The following is a 19149-nucleotide window of genomic DNA, read 5'->3' on the forward strand; positions in this document are numbered from 1 at the left end:
TCTCTATAGAACATCATAGTGCTGATTGCCTATACACACCTTCCCACAGTATCGGTATGCATGCATTCTTAATTGGTTTATTGAAAGATGAAATCAGTGAATGGATTTGCTTGCCTCCTTCGCCCCCCCCCCCCCCCACCTTGCAAACAAACCCCTCTAAACAAATAGTTGATAAACAACTGGCCCTCCCTACCAAGAAAGACTCAAACCATCTTTGCCTTGTCAACTGATCATTTCACTCACAAGAAAGTTTTACATCCATTATATGAAAACAATCCGTTTATCATTGCCTACCAGTTCAATTTTTGTATTAAGCAGTGTTAATTCATAAATTAGCAAGGTATATTACTTATATTGCTGTATATTGTGACCTACACATACAAACTTATCAAGCACGTCAAAAGTAAACACAATAATCAAAATAATAAAAGTTTCATGTAATGTAGGTAAAGAGAGGATTAACATGTAAACAAATTAGTTTGAAGGACTTTATTCTGAATTTTGTATGGTTAACAGTTCGTGCTTAGTGAATAATAATCACAATTCACATCACAACCTGTTATAAATGTAGAGTATCACAGACAAATGCCCATTTTTAATTGAAATTGTAACAAGTGAGATCCAAGAATTGTGGTAATTATTATATATTAAAATTTCTGAAATATTGCTAGATGAAAGAAACTAGTTCATAGAAAAAACCTGTTTAATTCAAGCACTGCTATACAGCAGTCTGAAAATTGTACAGAAAATATTGTTACATTATAATATATGCATGTTAACAGGCAATGATAAAAGTGAAATCATGTTGCAAACATGGATTCTGTTGAGCTATATTATTAATGGAAAGGGAACATGATCCAGGGTTGTTCTGAGCGCACACAATGAGACCAGTCATATTACCCATGACACAGGCACACAATCTCAACAATCACTAATTTCAATGTCCACTATAAATTCACAGGGTTTGTCTTAAGAAGTGGTTCCATGACTAGTATCATATCACTTAATTGTTGAAGTAAAATGTGGCCGATGATATGAATTAGTTTATCACAATGATTTTCCATAGTTGAAAATTATAGTTAAACATGATTATACATTTCAAAGCAAAACAAATTTTTATCATTACAATTCTAACTATCTGTGTCCCATCTCATTTTTGTAGACAGCCTTAAGCAAAATGTTTATAAATATAACCACAAAATTCTTCACTTGTAGTCTTACCTCCATCGGAATCTAAATAAGCCTCATTCATAGTAACAGTTTATAATTAAAATGGACGGTATTTCTTACATAAAGTTTAATATTGATCAATTCACTTGGCTATACCAACTTAACATTAGAAAACAGTTTGTAGTGTTCGGATAGCTGCTAGATGAGCCCTTGAAATTATGTAATTACTACAAAGCTATGTTTTCTTATGTACAAAAAAGCTGCCTCAGGACCCATTCTGTAAAGGCTATAAAAATATGGAGCCAGAAGAGACCTTTTGCTAATTAGCTCTACAACAAAGAAAGTGAATTAGAAACACACATAAATTTGGCCCTAATAACCACAAAGCCAGATAAAAATTATGAAAGCAATAACAGCACATCATCTATAGCAGTACATGAAACAAATTATTTGCTGCTCTCTCCCCCCCCCTCCCCCCCCCTCCCCCCATACAGATGACCCACCAAGGCATGGATCTACAATGATTGTGTGACTATAGCCAATCACAAGTGGTAGTCTAGTAGGCCAGATTATCAGGATAAATTATCTTGAAAAATTTCTGTTTTGCCAAAATGAGTTTTGTATGACAATAAAGCTGCCTTATAATGGCTCATACTTTGATGGCCATGATTCAAAAATTAACTAGAGCAACCACATTTAAATACAATAGAAGAAATATTTTACCCCAGGAAACTACATAGTACAACAAGTCACTATCATTCCTTACAATCTTCACAAGATTGATGTGTATTTCAATTATAACTATACATTTGTACAAAGGATTTTTCTGGGTAACAAAACATTTCAGAAATGCTATAATTAAATAAATTAGAAGGAAATTATGAAATGAGTAAATCCACAAAGTATGGGAAAAATCACAATGTGCATGCCTCTTAACCCACAAAAATAAATACTATACAATACATTATTACTGAACTAAACAGTTTGATTTCCTTGTCATGTTTTGCAAGTTATGTAAGTTTACAGAGACTATTATGTCAACAATAAGGTCTAAGCTACACCTGTTCACATACAAAAAGAAGACACTATACACACACACACACACACACACACATATATAATTTCATAAATGTGACTCATGATTAACTCATATTATACCTGTACGAAAACTAATAAATTTCATCTGAAGCCAGTGCTCATGAATGAAAAAAGAACGTGCTGTAATTATTGTATCTCATCAATAGTAACAAAGACTTAAAATGCAAATGCTACACATTTTGTAACATTACTGAGAATCAACATGAACTCTTAATTCATTCTGCCTGATTCAACAGGTAGCATCTAATTCAGGAACTTGACAGCTGATTTTCTGAGGTAATACCATGCAATCAGCATTACTTTCATCTTAGCACTTCAGTTTGCTTCCTTGTTTCTTTTTGTTGTGAATGTTGTTCACGTAGTCTACTGATTGTTGTGGCCGGAAGTGAACCTGGTGTCTTGAATATGCTCTGAATAACAATACAAGAGATTGAAAAACCATGTATATCAGTGCTCAATGAATCAAATTAGAGAGAGAAATCCATATGATAATCATTTGTAACAATAATCAAATAATTAAAATTAAACTCAACATTTCTTGTGTATGGGGCTTTTATGATACACACCGAAGGAACAGTATAGGGTGTATCAAACAGAATCATCCGATTTGACACAACTATATTTCTGAAACTAATAAACATATATAATGAATTTTGTTTTTTGACGAATGGGAAATTCAAAAAGTTTTTTTTCATACCTTCTCATAGGTAGTCAATGTGGCCCCTTTAGATGCATGGCGTATGTCGATGCAGCATTCAAATTGTTCCCACACTGCAACAAGCATGTCCTGAGTTACAGTTTCCGTAACTGCTGTTATACGATGTCTCAGCCTATTCATTGTTGTTGGTAATGGTAGCACGTAAACAGAATCCGTTATAAATCCCACAACAAGTAATCACATACAGTCAGGTCCTGTGACCTCGGAGGCTAGTAATGTAAGTCTGAATCATTTGGTCCAGTGCGACCAATCAATTGTTCAGTAATCTTTTGATCTACAAATTCCTTCACTTCCTGATGTGGGTGCACACTGCTGCTACTTAGTGGGAACCATATAAAACTTCAGAGTTTTCCCTTTCCAACAGTATGTTGTTCATGCACATATCTTGAATAACACAATAGTTATGATTTTTTTTAAAAAATCGGATGATTCTTTTTAATACCCCCTATGTACTGGTGCTAGATTGGACATTTCCTTCTGGTCAAGAAGTTCTGTAAAGAATGTACTTTTAATGGTAACAGTCACTAATGTGCAGTAACACTTGACAACAGGACTGAATTATACAAAACTACATGTAGCTAAAGGAACATTTAAATGTAATGTGGACACTTCAGTGTGATTTTCAAGATTCACACAGCAATTCAAATTTACATATTTTATAACAGAAACAGAAGAACAACTTCAAATAGCCAAGATCACTACTGCCCAGCATTTACTGTGAGGACCGGTTTCAGCGAACTGTGTTCCACAGTAATTCTTTTTAATAAAGTAGTGAAATAATGTCACTTCATAAAATTTACAAAGCAGAGTTCAGCAAATTAAAGCTTATAATAATAATTGCTTACCAAATACATGGTCACAATTTTATGCAAAGCTAATGAAAATAATTTTAATACCCTTACTACCTACTGCCCATCATCAAAGTTGGAACACCCACTAGTAGGTGATAGGGAGCAGTTTGACTACCACTGCACTAAATGGCTTCCATTGACAGGTGAAATTTATTTAGTTACATTGGTGTTTTTTTTTTAAAGAAAATAGTTTCTCTCATATGTAAATACTGAGCATGGTTTCCAGTACATTACTACTCATATGACTTTACAATGAACGCTGCTACTTGCCAGGTAGCTAACAGAGTATTTCAATTCTTAAATATAGACATTCAGGTAACTCGTAGGAAAAGTGGTTAGGAGGAATGCTTTTAATTTTCTTTTGAACCATTTGGGATTCCCAATTTCTTGCTTTATATTAGCTGGGAGCAAGTTGAAACTTTGTACCAGAGCACCTTATTTCACACTGAACCCTAAACAAAAAGGCAAAGTCTGCATGAAAATTATTTTTTGTCATGTACTGCAACTCTGTATTACTGTTCAGTTACTGTTATTAACAAGAACCATTAAGGATTAAATGTATTGTGCAATGTAAGAATTCCAAAATGTTTCAAATGTGTCTGCAAGATGTATGTACATTTACTTTACATAATATTCTTATAGCTTATTTTTGCTAAATAAACATCTTATTTACACTTGGTGCACTACCCCAGGTGAAAATCTTATAAAGTAACAAGAACTGAAAACTTAAAACAAGCCAATATACTTTTTTTAGATTAAATAATTGAGAGATGATTCTAAGGGTAAACATGCTTACTTGAGCTTCCTGATTAGTTTATGGAGGTGTTGACTCAATTTTAACTTGTTAGTCACCTGCATCGCAAGGCGTTTTACACTGTGTTTCACTTAGTGTACAACCATTAATATCTGCTTCTGGTATCAACATGTCATCACTGCTTGTTTGAAAGTGCAAAATGTGGGTCTTTGTATGATTAGGATTCACACTGTGAGCTGTGAACTACTTTTGTATCTGTTAAGCTATTATCTACACTGAGTCAGGTGATGCTGAGTTTGTGCCTATGATTAGTGTGCTTGCACCATCTGCAAACTCTTATAATTTTTCAACCACCCTTTGAAATCAATGGCTGCTGATCTTTTATATAGTTTAAGAACAAGAGTGGACCCTGTATATTGATCCTCGTGGTACCCTTCTTATGTCCCCTTATTCCAAGCCCTTTTCTTGTCTGTCATATAGTCTGTCAATGAGGTTACCAACATTGTGCTATAGAGGCAAGACTCCATCCATGCAGAGCTATGCCATTAGTACTATAACATCTCAGTCTGCTAAGTCAAATTTTGTGATCCATGCAATCAAAGGCATGACAAAGTCACAGAATGTACCAACAGGATGATTTTTTTATTTATCTCTGCCAAAATTTCGTTTATGAGGCCTTTTATTGGTTTCTTTGTGGAGAATACCTTACAAAAGCTGAACAGAGGCGCTAACAAATTCGACACAGTTAAATGAATGAGTATCCTATTACATTTCACATTTTCAAACCCTTTTGAGAAGTCTGGGTGGAATGAAAGAAGGAGTTAGAGCTGGTTTGATCGTCTCCAATTTACAAATGGGTGTTGCTATAGCATAATTATGTCATTCAGGAACTACAACCAGTCACTGATCGATTAGAAAGATAGCTTAAAAGTTGTCCCATCAAATCATGGCCAGGTTTCAGAAATTTTGCTTGGAACACAATTACAGTCAGCAGAATTACTACTTTTTGATGTCGTGAAGAATTCTGTACACTCCTTATGGTTTGTAGTTTTGAAACTGTGTGTTGGTGGTGCATCCAATGTTTGCCCAAATAGATCTAACTTCTGTGTATTTGGTTTTTTGTTTGTGGGTGCAATGTTTGTTTTTCTGTGAGGAAAAAAATCACTGAATTTGAAAGTGTAAAGGTACCAACTTGGAAGGGTTGTGGAGAGGTGTGCTGAGGGCGAGAGGCAGCATGTGCCCAGGATAGGAAAGTGACACCAGTAACCTCCATCAAGCTGCAGGCCCAGGGAGTTGTGCCCTGTGCTGTAGAGGAGTAGACTGGGAGGGGAAGAGAGATCAGAAGATGAGGGAGACTGGAGATGAGGATGTGAGCACAGGGTAAGTAAGGTTAGGGTCATGGTGTAGGTGGGAGTAGACCAGGAGCAAGTGGAGAGGGGCCAGGAGGCTTACAGGATCAAAGGGAGTGTTGCAAGGACAACTCCTACCTACGAATTCAGAGGAGCTGGTGTTCGGCAGGGAAGGGTCCTGATAACAAGGTTTGTGAAGCAGCTATTGAACTCTAGCAAGTCATGTTCAGCAGTGAGTTCTGCCACTGAGTATTCTACTGTGTCCTTGGCCACAGTCAAACTGTCATCTGGATGTTTCTCAGTGCATAATTCCATTCAAAGCACTGTCATCGAGTAACTGCTTACAATTCTGTGATACAGCACTTTTCTTCTATGGCCTGTACCTATATACACTGATGGAAAAAAAAATTCACCACCAAAAAATAAGTAACGTAGAATAATGAGGTTTTGAGAATACATTTGGCTATGTAACCTATTTAAGTGATTAACACTGCAAAATCACAGGTTAATCTAATTGTGAGATAAGATATTGCAAATGTGAAATGCTGGTAGATTAATAACTGCCAGAATGTTGAAATACATGCATGCAAATGTGCTTGCATTGTGTTGAACAGGTGACGGATGTTAGCTTGTGGGGTGGAGTTCCATGCCTGCTACATTTGATCGGTCAATATAGGGACATTTAATGATAGTTGTGGATGATGCTGGATTTGTCCAATGATGTCCCATGTGTGTTCGATTGGAGACAGATTTGATGATTCAGCAGGTGAAGGCAACAGGTCGACACTCTGCTGTGCATGTTGGGTTACAACAGCAGTATGTGGGTGAGTGTTATCCTGTTGGAAAACTCCCTGAAATGCTGGTCCTGAATAGTAGCACAACGGGTCAAATCACCAAATTGGAATACAGATTTGCAGACAGGGTGCATGGGTTGAGAGTGCTCCTGCTGTCATGTGAAATCGCACTGCATCCTGTAATCCCAGGTGTAGGTCCAGTGTGTCTACCACGCAGGCAGGGTGGATGCAGGCCCTCATATGGTCTCCTCCTAACCAACAAACAGCTGTCACGGGCACCGAAGCAGAACCAGTTTTCATCTGAAAACACAACAGACCTCCACTCTGCACTCCAATGAGCTCTTGCTGTCAAGCAGTGAAGCTGTGAATGGCGGTAGTGTGGGGTCATTGGACTGCTGCAGGGCATTTGGCTTGGAGCTGCCTTTGAAGCAACCAATTTGTAACAGTTAGTTGTGTCACTGTGGAGCCAAATGCAGCTCAAACTGCTGCTGCAGATGCAGTACAATGTGCCAAAGCCAAGTATTTCTGCAATATTGCAGAAGGAAAATCCAGCTTCTCGTAGCCTTATTAGATGACCTTTGTCGAACTCAGTGAGGAGTTGATAATGGTATCTTTTTCACCCTAAAGGCATTCTACACTAAAATCAACTCACCACGTCCTCTCAAAGGTGCAAACCTGATTTCCGTCCTCATAGTGGCACTACTAATGCCACTGCTACACAGTTGGAGCAAAATTGGAATGGAAATCATCTTTCAGATGTCACACAACTCACTCTAGGTGTTGTGATTTTTTTTTCCATCAGTGTATCTTATTCTAAACATATGGCAATCATATTGACTATTGGTTTTACAAGTGAATCACTGCAGGTTGTTGGGTCTAGAAACAAACAGTCAATGGCTGCTTACATCAGTCCTGGAATCATTGTAAGAAATATTACAATGGCAAATAACCCAAAACTAGATGTCAATGACATCATGTTTAACTTGTGCCACATAGCAGATAATACTAGCTTAAGGATAAGTGTACAATTTGTGATTTTGGAGAAAAACAGATAAATTGAAATGTAAACAAATGAAGATAATGAGAAATCTGTACGGACCAAAAAAATGTGGAATTATGAGAATGGCACCACAAATTTACAAATTTTAAGAAGCCTTCAAGATTTGTATCTGTCAGTCAGAAGATTAGGTCTACGATCACACCAGGAACAATGAGGGAAGATTGAGTTTGAGGAAACACACACACACTATTTATTGTTTTCGAATAGTTAACAATTTGGGTCTTCAGAATCCAATGCGGAGTGGGATGAACTAAGGCATAATAATTACATTTTGGAGGACAAGATTACAAAATGCTGTTTGACCGCCTAGAAATACGTTTTCCTATGTTTCCCTAAATAACTGATGGTGAGTGCCCCTGATGGTATGTTCTAAGTACCAAGACAAATTTCCTGCACCATTGTTGGACCTGAGCTCAATGTCCACCTCTAATGATTTCATTTTTGAAAGGACATTAATGCTGGCCACATTCAGTGTGAACAGAGAGAGTTGTCATTTTACAAGAGTGAACACAATTCCAGCAGGGAGGAAACACTGGACAACTGTACAAGGAGGGTTGAACATATGTCAAAATCCAGTCCAAGAATTGTTAGCTTCCCTAAAGGACTGAAAGATCTCCAACCAACAACTGCCCTTGGTACAGACTCCACTACAGCCACTGGGTCACATATCTCTGACTTAACTGAATATTTTTGACTCCAGGAGCTTAATCTGTAAGTTCAGTGGTCTACCAAATGCATTCCATTTACACACAGGCATCACATGTCTGGGCAAATGTGGTGTCTTGTCTACCTCAAGTAGCTCCACGAACAGCAGGATATTGTACTGTTCATGGATAGGTCCCCCCATGAACCATGGACCTTGCCGTTAGTTGGGAGGCGATACAGATAGCTGTACTGTAGGTGCAGTCAGAACAGAGGGATATCTGTTGAGAGGCTAGATAAACATGTGGTTTTTGAAGAGGGGCAGCAGCCTTTTCAGTAGTTGCATGGGCAACAGTCTGGATGATTGATCTGTGGAAGTGGAAGTGGGTTTAGCCATACATTAAGCAGCTTTTGAAACAGCATAAGCAAGATCTGGATGAGTAGAAAATGCTATGTATATTAATGATTTCACAGCCAAACAATAAGGAACATTCCTGACCACAGTATTACTATATTCATTGTCTAATTGTTCATTAACACAGGGAGTTTTTAATGGTTTCGAATCAGCCATGTTCAAACAGTGTACAATCTTCTGTGTATGCTTGCTGTGCAACAAACAAGCTCTATTTGCATGTCTAAAAATGAGTCTAAAGATCCCACTGTTATTTTGATGTCTTACTTTAACAAATCTAAAAATGAGTTGCTCCAATGATAAGCCCATCACCAACATAAATAGCAACCAGTAATTTTTCTGTTGCCTTGAGGAACATAAAGACAAAGATCTGCTGTAGAACTAATAAAGCCATTCTTTTTCAGAGTGAAACTTATTATTCCAGCAACGAGGTGATTGATTAAGTCCATGCAATGATTTCTTGAAGTGACAAACATGACCTGACCCATCATCGAAAACTTCTGGTTGAGTTGAGCATATTTCTGTACACAAGTCACCAAACAAAAATGCAGTTCCAACATCAAATTGAACAACTCTCAAATTTTCTTCTGTTGCAACAACTATTACAGCATGAATAGTGTCATAATGAGCAACTGGACTAAAAGTTTCTTCACAGTTAAGTCCGGCACACTGAAACATACCATGCACAATCAAACGAGAATGGTATTGATCAATCGATCCACCAGATCTATATTTAATATGAATTACCTATACATTATCGATAGTGCATTTTCCTTTAGGCAGTTCTACTGAGTCCCACGTATCATTTTCTTCAAATGCCTTCATTTCTTCTTCATCATGTTAAACAACTTATTGGAATTACTACTTTCTGTAGCTTCACTGCAGTTTGTTAGTGCAAGCTCTTCATGGATTGCTTTTGATAGCCAAACCAATGCATTTGATTCTTGAGACTGTTGAGGCTGATATCCTAATTTGTAGTCACTAAATTTCACTGGGGGACATATTCATGAGCTGGACATTGATTTGGTAACCCATTCAAATATTCCTGGTCACTAGTTTCAATTTGAGAGTATCAGGCAAGAAAGAAATAAGCAAAAAGAGTGGTGGTGGAGGAAAGAAGAAAGTGGATGGAACAGTAGACCATAATGATGGAGGAGGATAGTGAAGGTTCAATAAAGGTGTTATATGGGATGATTGAAAGTAAGAGGAAGAACGGAATGACAGATTATGCTCGAATGGTGAACTAAAGTGAACAAGATGTAGAGAATAAGGAGGAACTCAAGAATATGTGGAAGGAGTATTTTGAAGAACTCCTGAACACGAATGGGGACCTGGATGAGGAGGAACAAGGGGAGGAGAAAAAAGAGGAGGAACAGCAAATAGAAAAAGACCTTACATGGGGAGAAGTGCAAGAGGCATTGGGCAAGGGAGGGAAGTCACTAGTCTGGATGAGCTAAGTGAAGAGATGGTGAGAGCAGCAGGAGAGATGGGCATACAATGGCTATATCGAGTAATGAAAATTGTGTGGAGACAGAAGACGATCCCAGAAGATTGGAAGTAGGGAATAATTGTCCCGATCTTTAAGAAGGGAAATAGAAAAGAGTGCAAGAACTATAGAGGGATACCATTGATGAGTCATTGTGCAAAGATTTTTGAGAAAATTTTGGAAGCACGAATTCGGGCAAAACTACTCTTCATTGTAGTGATGGATGATATAATGAGTACAGTAGCATAAGTAATTGGTGAAAGGAAGATGAAAGCTATGGTGTTTGCAGATGATCTGATGATTTGGGGGAATGAGGAGGAGGTACAATAGCAGCTGGACATATGGGAGTGAAGAGTACAAGAATATGGGATGAAATTTAGTATAAGTAAGAATGAGATGATTATCACAACAAGAGAGGAGGAGAGAGGAACAACTGGAATAACGATTGAGGAGAGTGGAGAGTTTCAAGTACCTAGGAAGCCTGATACAGGAGGAGAGAAAAAAACGGCAGAGAAATAAATGAGTGGGGGAGAAATGCAGAAGCATTTCGGAAGAGTGTCAGAAGCCTGATATGGACCAAGGATGTACCCCAAATCAGTAAAAAGGTTATATACCAGTCATACTATGTCCCAATCCTGACATACGCATCATTAACCTGGGTTATGAAAGGAAGAGAGAGAAGCAAAGTACAAGCTAGTGAGATGAAATTCTTGAGAAACAGTACTGGAGTAACAAAGACAGGTTAAGAAATGAGAGGGTCAGAGAATTAATGAAGGTGTAACAATTACAGGAGCAGGTGGAGAAATTAAGGCTGAGATGGTATGGGCATGTTAAGAGAATGGAGGAGAAGAGGATACCCAGGATGATACATGATATGAAACTGGAAGGAAAGAGACCAAGAGGAACACTGAGAGACAGATGGCTGAAAGGAGTAGAGGAATGCGCCCAGAAGAAAGGAGAAGATTGGACCAAGGTGAAGACGGAGAGACGGTGGCAAGACAGTAGACAATGGAGAGGTTTGTGTTCCATACAGACCTGGCCAGAGGCTGGAAACTGTCCAAGATGATGATGATGTGATGATGACTAGTTTTAATTTGATGAACAGTGGATTGACATCTCTCTTCTATTTCTTCAGGTATGGTTGGTTGGTTTAAAAGAGGGGGTACGGATTAAACTGCTAGGTCATCGGTCCCTTGTTCTGAATAAAACAATGCCACATGGGTGAGAATAAAACAAGCGAGACTGACAACACAAAACGGAGAGAAAGGAAAAACCACAAGAACGATGTAAGGGCAACAAACACTGAAATGGAAAAAAGGGGAGAATAAATCCACAGACACGCAAGAAACAGGTAGAAGAGATTAAAACAACACAACAGATTACCACGACTGGCTGACCATGAGAATAAAACAGAGAATCCAGCCACTCTGCAACACATTAAAACCTCCACCCTAAGAGCACTAGGGTGGACAACACAGAGTGACAAAGGACTTGGGCTAAAACTTAGATCAAATGATAAAACCCACCCTCAAGAATAAAACATAAAACCAAATAAGCCAATGAAGCGTTGTCAGATAAAATTAGTGGCAATGAGTTTGGTAACTGAAGATTTCATCACAGGGCAGTCAAAGTGGGACAGTGCACCAGAATATGGGCCACTGTTAACAGGACGCTGCATCGACACTGAGGTGGGTTTTCATGGCGCACGAGGTAGTCGTGGGTCGCCCAAGCGTTGTCAATGCGGAGGCGGCAGAGAACCACAGAGTCCTTGCAAGAGGCCTGCATGGAGGACTGCCACACATTCGTAGTCTCCTTAATAGCACACAGTTTGCTGTTCATACTGAGACTATGCCATTCCGTCTCCCGAGGCCAAAAAACCTGGCGGCTTAAAAACAAATGCAAGTCAGTTATTGGAATGCCTATCTCCATAAGCAGTTTCCATGTAGGTCGTTTGGCCAGCCTGTCAGCAAGTTCATTGCCTGGGATTCCGATGCATCCTGGGGTCCACACAAACACTACTGAATGACTGGACTGTTCCAGAGCGTAGATGACTCCTGGATGGTCGCTACCAAAGGATGACAAGGGTAGCACTGGTCGATAGCTTTTAGGATTCAGTACACTGAAGAAACGACATCCCAGGGCACGAACGGATGTGTTAAAGAGTACGAGATATAGCCACCAGCTCTGCAGTGAAAACATTGCAGCCATCGGGCCAGGAATGTTGTTCATTATGTCGTCCATGGACATGCGCGAAGCCGACGTGACCATCAGCTATTGAGCCATCGGTGTAAACCACTTCATGGCCTTGGTACATGTCAAGAATTGAGAGGAAGTGACAGTGGAGAGCCACGGGGTGAACTGAGTTCTTTGGGCAGTGTGAAAGGTCCAGGCGAAGCCGCGGACCAGGTGTACACCATGGAGGTGTACGCAAATGGACCTCGAGTATAGGTGGTAAAGGCAAGGACTCCACTTCAGACAGAAGAGATTGGATGTGAAATGCAGTTGAAGGCCAGACCTGGGCACTGGTGCGGGAGATGAACGTGGATGGGAAAAGGAGACGGTAATTCAGATGAACAGGAGAATTATGAACGTGTGCAATGTAACTGGCAAGCAGTTGGGCATGCCTGACCTGCAATGGAGGGACTCCAGCCTCCACAAGGACGCTGGTCATCTGACTCGTCCTGAAAGTTCCCGTCACTAGCCAAACGCCACAGTGGTGCACTGGGTCGAGTAAACGCACGAAATGCTGAGGGTGACCATAAACTAGACTCCCATAGTCAAGGCGGGATTGAACAAGGGCTCTGTAGAGCTGCAGCAGCGCAGAGCAATCTGCACCCCAATTGGTGTTGCTCAGGCAGTGGAGGGCATTGATGTCCTGCCAGCACTTCTGCAGACGAAGGTGAGGAAGCCAAGTCAACCGGGCATCGAAAACCAGTCCTAAAAATTGATATGTCTCCACTACAGTGAGGGGACCATCATTAAGGTAAAGTTCTGGTTCCAGATGAATGGTACTATGCTGATGGAAGTGCATAGCATACGACTTCACGGCTGAAAACTGGAAGTTGTGGACTACAGCCCATGACTGTGCCTTGTGAATGGCTCCCTGTAGGTGCTGCTCATCAACTCCAGTACTGGTGGAGCAGTACAAAATGCTAAGTCACCTGCATACAGAGAGTGTGAGACAGACAGCCCTACAGCTGCTGCTAGACTGTTAACGGCCACTAAAAATAGAGATACACTCAATACAGAGTCCTACGGGACCCCATTCTCTTGGATATGGGAGGAACTATGGGAGGCACCAACTTGAACATTGAAAGTAAGAAGTGACAGGCAATTCTGCATAAAAATCTGGAGTCATCCTCGGAGACCCCATTCGTATAATGTGGCAAGGAGATGATTTCGCCAGTTGATGTCAAATGCTTTTCGTAAATAAAAAAATATGGCAACGAGGTGTTGTCATCTGGAAAAGGCACTTCAGATGGCAGACTCAAAGGACACAAGTAGTAGAGCGCTGGGGGTAATTCTCTGATGCAGAGGCGCGAGCATAGTGCTCCGCAAAGTGCTCGAAAATCTCGTTTGTGTCGGTAGATATGATGTTAACACCAGGAACACCTGTTGGGGTCTGGTACCCAAAAACTCATTTGATCTTTTCCCAGACTTGGGAAGGTGACATGTGGCACCCAATGGTCGAGACATATCTCTCCCAACACTCCTGTTTCCGTCTTTTGATAAGCTAGCGAACGTGGGCACGGCGCCGTTTACAGGCTATGAAGTGCTCCAGGGAAGGGTGCTGCTTATGCTGCTGTAGAGCTCACCGATGCTCCTTAATTGCCTCAGCAACTTCCGGCGACCACCAAGGGACTGTCTTTCGCCGGGGGCACCCTAAAGAACGAGGGATCGCGTTTTCCACTGCAGAAATAATCGTTGTATTTACCTGCTCAACAACCACATCAATGTTACCACATGGGGAAAGAGTCAACGGTGACAGCAGAGGTGAAAGCGTCCCAGTCTGCCTTGTTTAAAGCCCATCTGGACAGGCGTCTGTGGGCCTGGCGCCAGGGCAGTGACAGGAAGACAGCGAAGTGGTCACTACCACACAGGTCGTCATATGCTCTCCAGTGGATAGATGGTAGAAGGCCGGGACTGCAAACCGAGAGATCAATGGCCGCATATGTGGCATTAGACACACTGAAATGTGTGGGGCAACTGTATTTAAGAGGCAGAGGTCGAGTTGTAAGTGTTTAGAAATGGCAGGAGATTGGGTCGACAATGGGGGCTGGATTTGTTTACAGCTTCTGTAACAGTGCAAGCTGGAGCTGCTTGTTGCCTGGGTGTGTTTATATTCAGTAGAAAGTAGATATTTCTCAGTGAGTGAAATATTTTTTTGCATTCTTTAAAGTGTTGAGTCAGATGATGTGGCAGCCTAGAAGAAAGCAAGATAAAGTGAACAAAGACAAGCATCCAAAAGAAAAGGAGAAATTAGCCACACAAAGGGGTGAAGAATTTGTCACAAGCAAGGGTTATTTGGTGGAGGCTACAAGAACTGGTTCAGATTGCAGCTGTTGTATGAAGCGCGTGGCTTGTTTCAATGCAGTTGAGAAATGGAGAGTGATTAAAAATTTCTACAGTGGATTATTCTACAACTGATTTTATGGCTGACAAACTGCTTATTGGCTTCTGTCTCGGGTTCTTTGGCCGACGTTCATCTAATGATTTTTCTGACGTTTCGCCAGCACGAGTGGCTGGCATTGTCAAAGCTTCACCCTCCATTGCCGGTGGTGAACTGGAGCCGAGCTCGCGGCCGCAGACTATATGTACCTGGTGCGCCAACGTCCGAGGGCTTCTCCATGGTCATTTCCGGTGCGGTTCTCCTCTTGCTACCTGCGACGGTCGTCCGCTGCAGTACGGGAAGCCAGGATCCGTTTACCTTAAGGCTTTCCTCTTTCTTGTTCAAACTGTTCGCGTGTTTGTATTTCTACAGCTTCTCTGGACAAGCGCATGTGGTAGTGCTTTTCTACAGCCAGAACTTCCGTGTCTGCGAATTTTATTACGTGGTCGGTCTCATTCAGTGCGTGCTCTGCCACGGCCGATTTCTCCACCTGCCCCAACCTGCAATGTCACTTACGCTCTTTGATCCACATGATGCACATGCGGAAAAGTTTGTCGGAATGACTGGACGATCCATTAACAGAGGAGAACCGCACCGGGAATGACCACGGAGAAGCCCTCGGACGTTGGCGCGCCAGGTACATATAGTCTGCGGCCGGAAGCTCGGCTCCAGTTCACCACCGGCAATGGAGGGTGAAGCTTTGATAATGCCAGCCACTCGTGCTGGCGAAACAGAAGCCAATAGGCAGTTTGTCAACAAGTGGCCACGAAAGCCTTAATTTTGGATTTTATGGCTGTTGCCTATTTAAATTTTTTATTGTTTCATTGTAATAAAATTTGATTGTGACATATTATTAGTTAACAGCATCACCCAATATTCATTTAGTTTATTTATTTTTAATGCAATATTAAACAATAGGAGCTTTTGCTTTTGTTCTAAGGTAATAAAAATGCCCATTTACGTTTAGGCTTATTGTCAATAAAGAAGTACATTATTGCTGGGTGTGGCATTGTTTTAGTCAGTCTGTTCTGGAACCTCCGTTAGAGTGGATGTACATACTTCATCGAGAGTGTAGACTGTGTTACGCGCTTTGTTCTGTGTGTAATTTGTAATTAATTTTGAGAGTAACTGGAATGCAATAACATGGATGAACAGTGCTCTGCTGGACAGACAGCAAGTGAGATGTGTCAAAACAGTTTACAGTTCAGTTTCAAAAAACTTGAAAAATGTCAATGACTTTGATGAAGTTACACAAACTTTGTTTAAATTTCGAGTAAGTTGTTCTGTAACATCACTGTATGAGTATCATGAGAAGAAATATATTCTGAAGCACAACCACATTTTTGGAAGAAACTGCTGTGATCCACTTAAAGTTCATAAAAAGCCTATTACTAAAGGTTTGAGGGAAATAAAACTTGAACATTTCTCCTTGTTACGTGAGAGAGACAGCTTCCCAAGTGAAACGTAATGTGATTCCCAGAAATTTTGTTACTCAAAAATATTTGTGGTGAATCCAGAACCAGAATCATGTAACCTTGTTAATGACATTTATATTCTAAATGAGGAAGCTGTTAGCATATTGGATTTTGCTTGTTCTAAGTTAAGACTATCTCCTGCTTCAAAAATAATAAAATTAAGTAGCAGAAAAAGAAAAGCAGCTATTGAAAATAAGGTACAACAAATTTCAGACAAAATTAGAAAAGACTTGGTATCATGCTTTAATAATACAGATACCAACATTATTTCTAAAGAAAAAGAAAACCTACCACCAGCATCATCTAACACTGAATATTTGAGCTTAATAGAGAAATTACAAATTAAATGTTCAGTGACATCTAAAGAGGAAAAAGTTAAAATTTTAAGTTTGCTCCTTGACTCATGTTCAAGAGAAAAAAATAGTTCATGAATTCAACATTTCTCACTGTTTGGTTAAACTAACTCAAAAATTAGTGAAAGAGCAAGGCATTCTTCCAGTTTTAGGAAAGAAGAAAGGAGTAGGTATAAGTGAAGAAACAATTGAAAAGATCCAGCAGTTTTTTTGAGGATGATGAAAACAGTAGAATGTGCCTAGGTTGCAAAGATAGCAAAAGAATTGTTATAAATGGAGTTAAAGTAACAAAGCCGAAATGACTAGTGCTGTCAAATTCAAATGAACTTTATGTAGCTTTCAAAAATTCTCATCCTGAATGCAAAACTGGAAGGTCAAAATTTTATGACCTCCACCCTAAGTGGTGTATTTTGGCTGGATTCTCAGGGACACACTAAGTATATGTTTGTTTACATCATCAAAATGTCAAGCTGATGATTGTGGGTTCAAAACTCAGTGATCTTAACTACAAAGCGTTACTAGATTTAATGGTCTGTGACACTTAAGCGACTACTTGGAACACAACACATTGGCTGTACATGTGTTTCAAAAGTATGTAATAAATTACATAAAAGAAAATTTTGCCAACATTGAGAAACATACTTTTCAGATGGAAGTGGTAGTCAGTACAAGAACAAAAAGAATTTTTCAAATCTGTGCAACCACAAAGCAGACTTTGGGTTGCAGGCTGAATGGCACTTTTTTGCATCTTGTCATGGTAAAAATGCATGTGATGGACTAGGATATGCAACAAAACATGAAGTACGTAACGCCAGCTTACAAAGACCAACCACAGACCAAAATTCTCACAGTACAGGACATGTATTTCTTCTACAAGGATAATATTAAAGACATCACTTATTTTCTGATCAAGAAAGAAGTGGTTCTGCATATGAAAACAACACTTCAAACCAGATTTGAAAACTGTGTAGCAATAAAAAGGAACAAGGCATTTCCACAAATTCCTTGGCATTGCAGAAAACTTAGTTCGAGGCTATGTAACATCAGAAACCAAAATTTATGAGGATCATTGTGTTAGTAAAATTACATCTCTGTCTTCAACATTGAATGACATAGTGGCATGTGTGTATGATGGACAGTGGTGACTTGCAGAGATTGAAAGAATAAGTTTGGAAAACAATGATATTTCTGTGCATTTTTACCACCCTGATGGCCCAAGAACATCATTCAAGAAATCTACTAGTAACAAAGTTTTGATACCAATGAAAAATGTTTTAAGGAAACTTTCAGTGCTTGAACTTACCACATCAACTGGGAGGTCTTATGCTATATCACAGAAACTGTCTGAAGAAATAGGTGTTCTTAACATTCAGCACCAGGTTTAGGAACAGTGGCATTTCGAAGGATGTTAATTGAAAATATTTATTTTAAGAGTGTGAAAATAATATAAACGTTAATTTCAGTGATGTTTCCACTTTTTGTATATAATTCAGTACCGTATTTCAATAATAACTGATTATATCCCGCCAATATCACACACGAATAGGCAACAGCCATAGGCTGAGTAGTAGAGTAATATGAATTATCTCATTTTCAAAAATTCGTATCTTTTTTCAGTCAGATATCAATGTTGAAATTTTTACAGTACGTTGCCATCATATAGGTGTACAAACTGTGCAAAAAACATATTTTATTTTCAGTCCCACCTGAGATAATTAACCCCAAACTTTACAAAAAATGAAAATTTTCAAATTTCAAAAATTCATAAAAAATTAAGGAAACATTTGTAAATGTTCTTACTCTATATGAGGCTAGTAGTGTATGATATCTAACTATAGGTAAAAAATAGACTTTCATAAATCACTCCTTGTTTGTTATTTTTGGGCCTAAAAAAGTGGGCTTTTGAAAATTTGGATACCAAACTTTGGAGGTCATTTTGACTGGTTATTTTTGAATTTAGGGTATTTTGTGTAATTGACATTGTTGTAACCTAACCCAGTGCAGAGATATTCATATTTTTGCTAACGTCTCTAAACTGAAACACAGTCACACTTACAAATGAAAATGGCCACCATTCAGTAAAGGTGAAAGGAAAATTTTTTTAAAAAAACTGTTTTGAACTTCTCAATTATAGGGTAATCACATATAAAAAAATTAAAATACTTAAAAATGGTCAATCAACCAACCTAATTTTTATTGGATCACTTCATTTGGATTGATCCACTATCTGCAGAACTTAGATGCTTAAGATGATCTGTAACATGTGACTTCCAGTTAGGGACAGGAAAAACTGACCAGTTAAAGCAGATACTGATATTTTAGTACCAAATAACAGGTATATTTTCGTATTTGTTTGGTCTCAGTTACAACCGTTTTTT

General features: G+C 39.3%; 1 protein-coding gene across 1 annotated transcript in view; it reads right to left on the bottom strand.

The window, feature by feature from the left end:
* Window positions 1-1658: 1658 nt before the first annotated feature.
* The window catches only part of LOC126237218 (growth hormone-regulated TBC protein 1-A), a 55577-nt gene continuing 38086 nt past the window's right edge, over window positions 1659-19149 (bottom strand). Inside the window, exon 7 of the mRNA XM_049947104.1 lies at window positions 1659-2678. Coding sequence (XP_049803061.1) covers window positions 2571-2678 — 108 coding nt within the window. The 3' untranslated portion in view covers window positions 1659-2570. The remainder of the gene's footprint in view (window positions 2679-19149) is intronic.

Source organism: Schistocerca nitens, chromosome 2 (assembly GCF_023898315.1).
Source record: "Schistocerca nitens isolate TAMUIC-IGC-003100 chromosome 2, iqSchNite1.1, whole genome shotgun sequence".
Lineage (NCBI taxonomy): Eukaryota > Metazoa > Arthropoda > Insecta > Orthoptera > Acrididae > Schistocerca > Schistocerca nitens.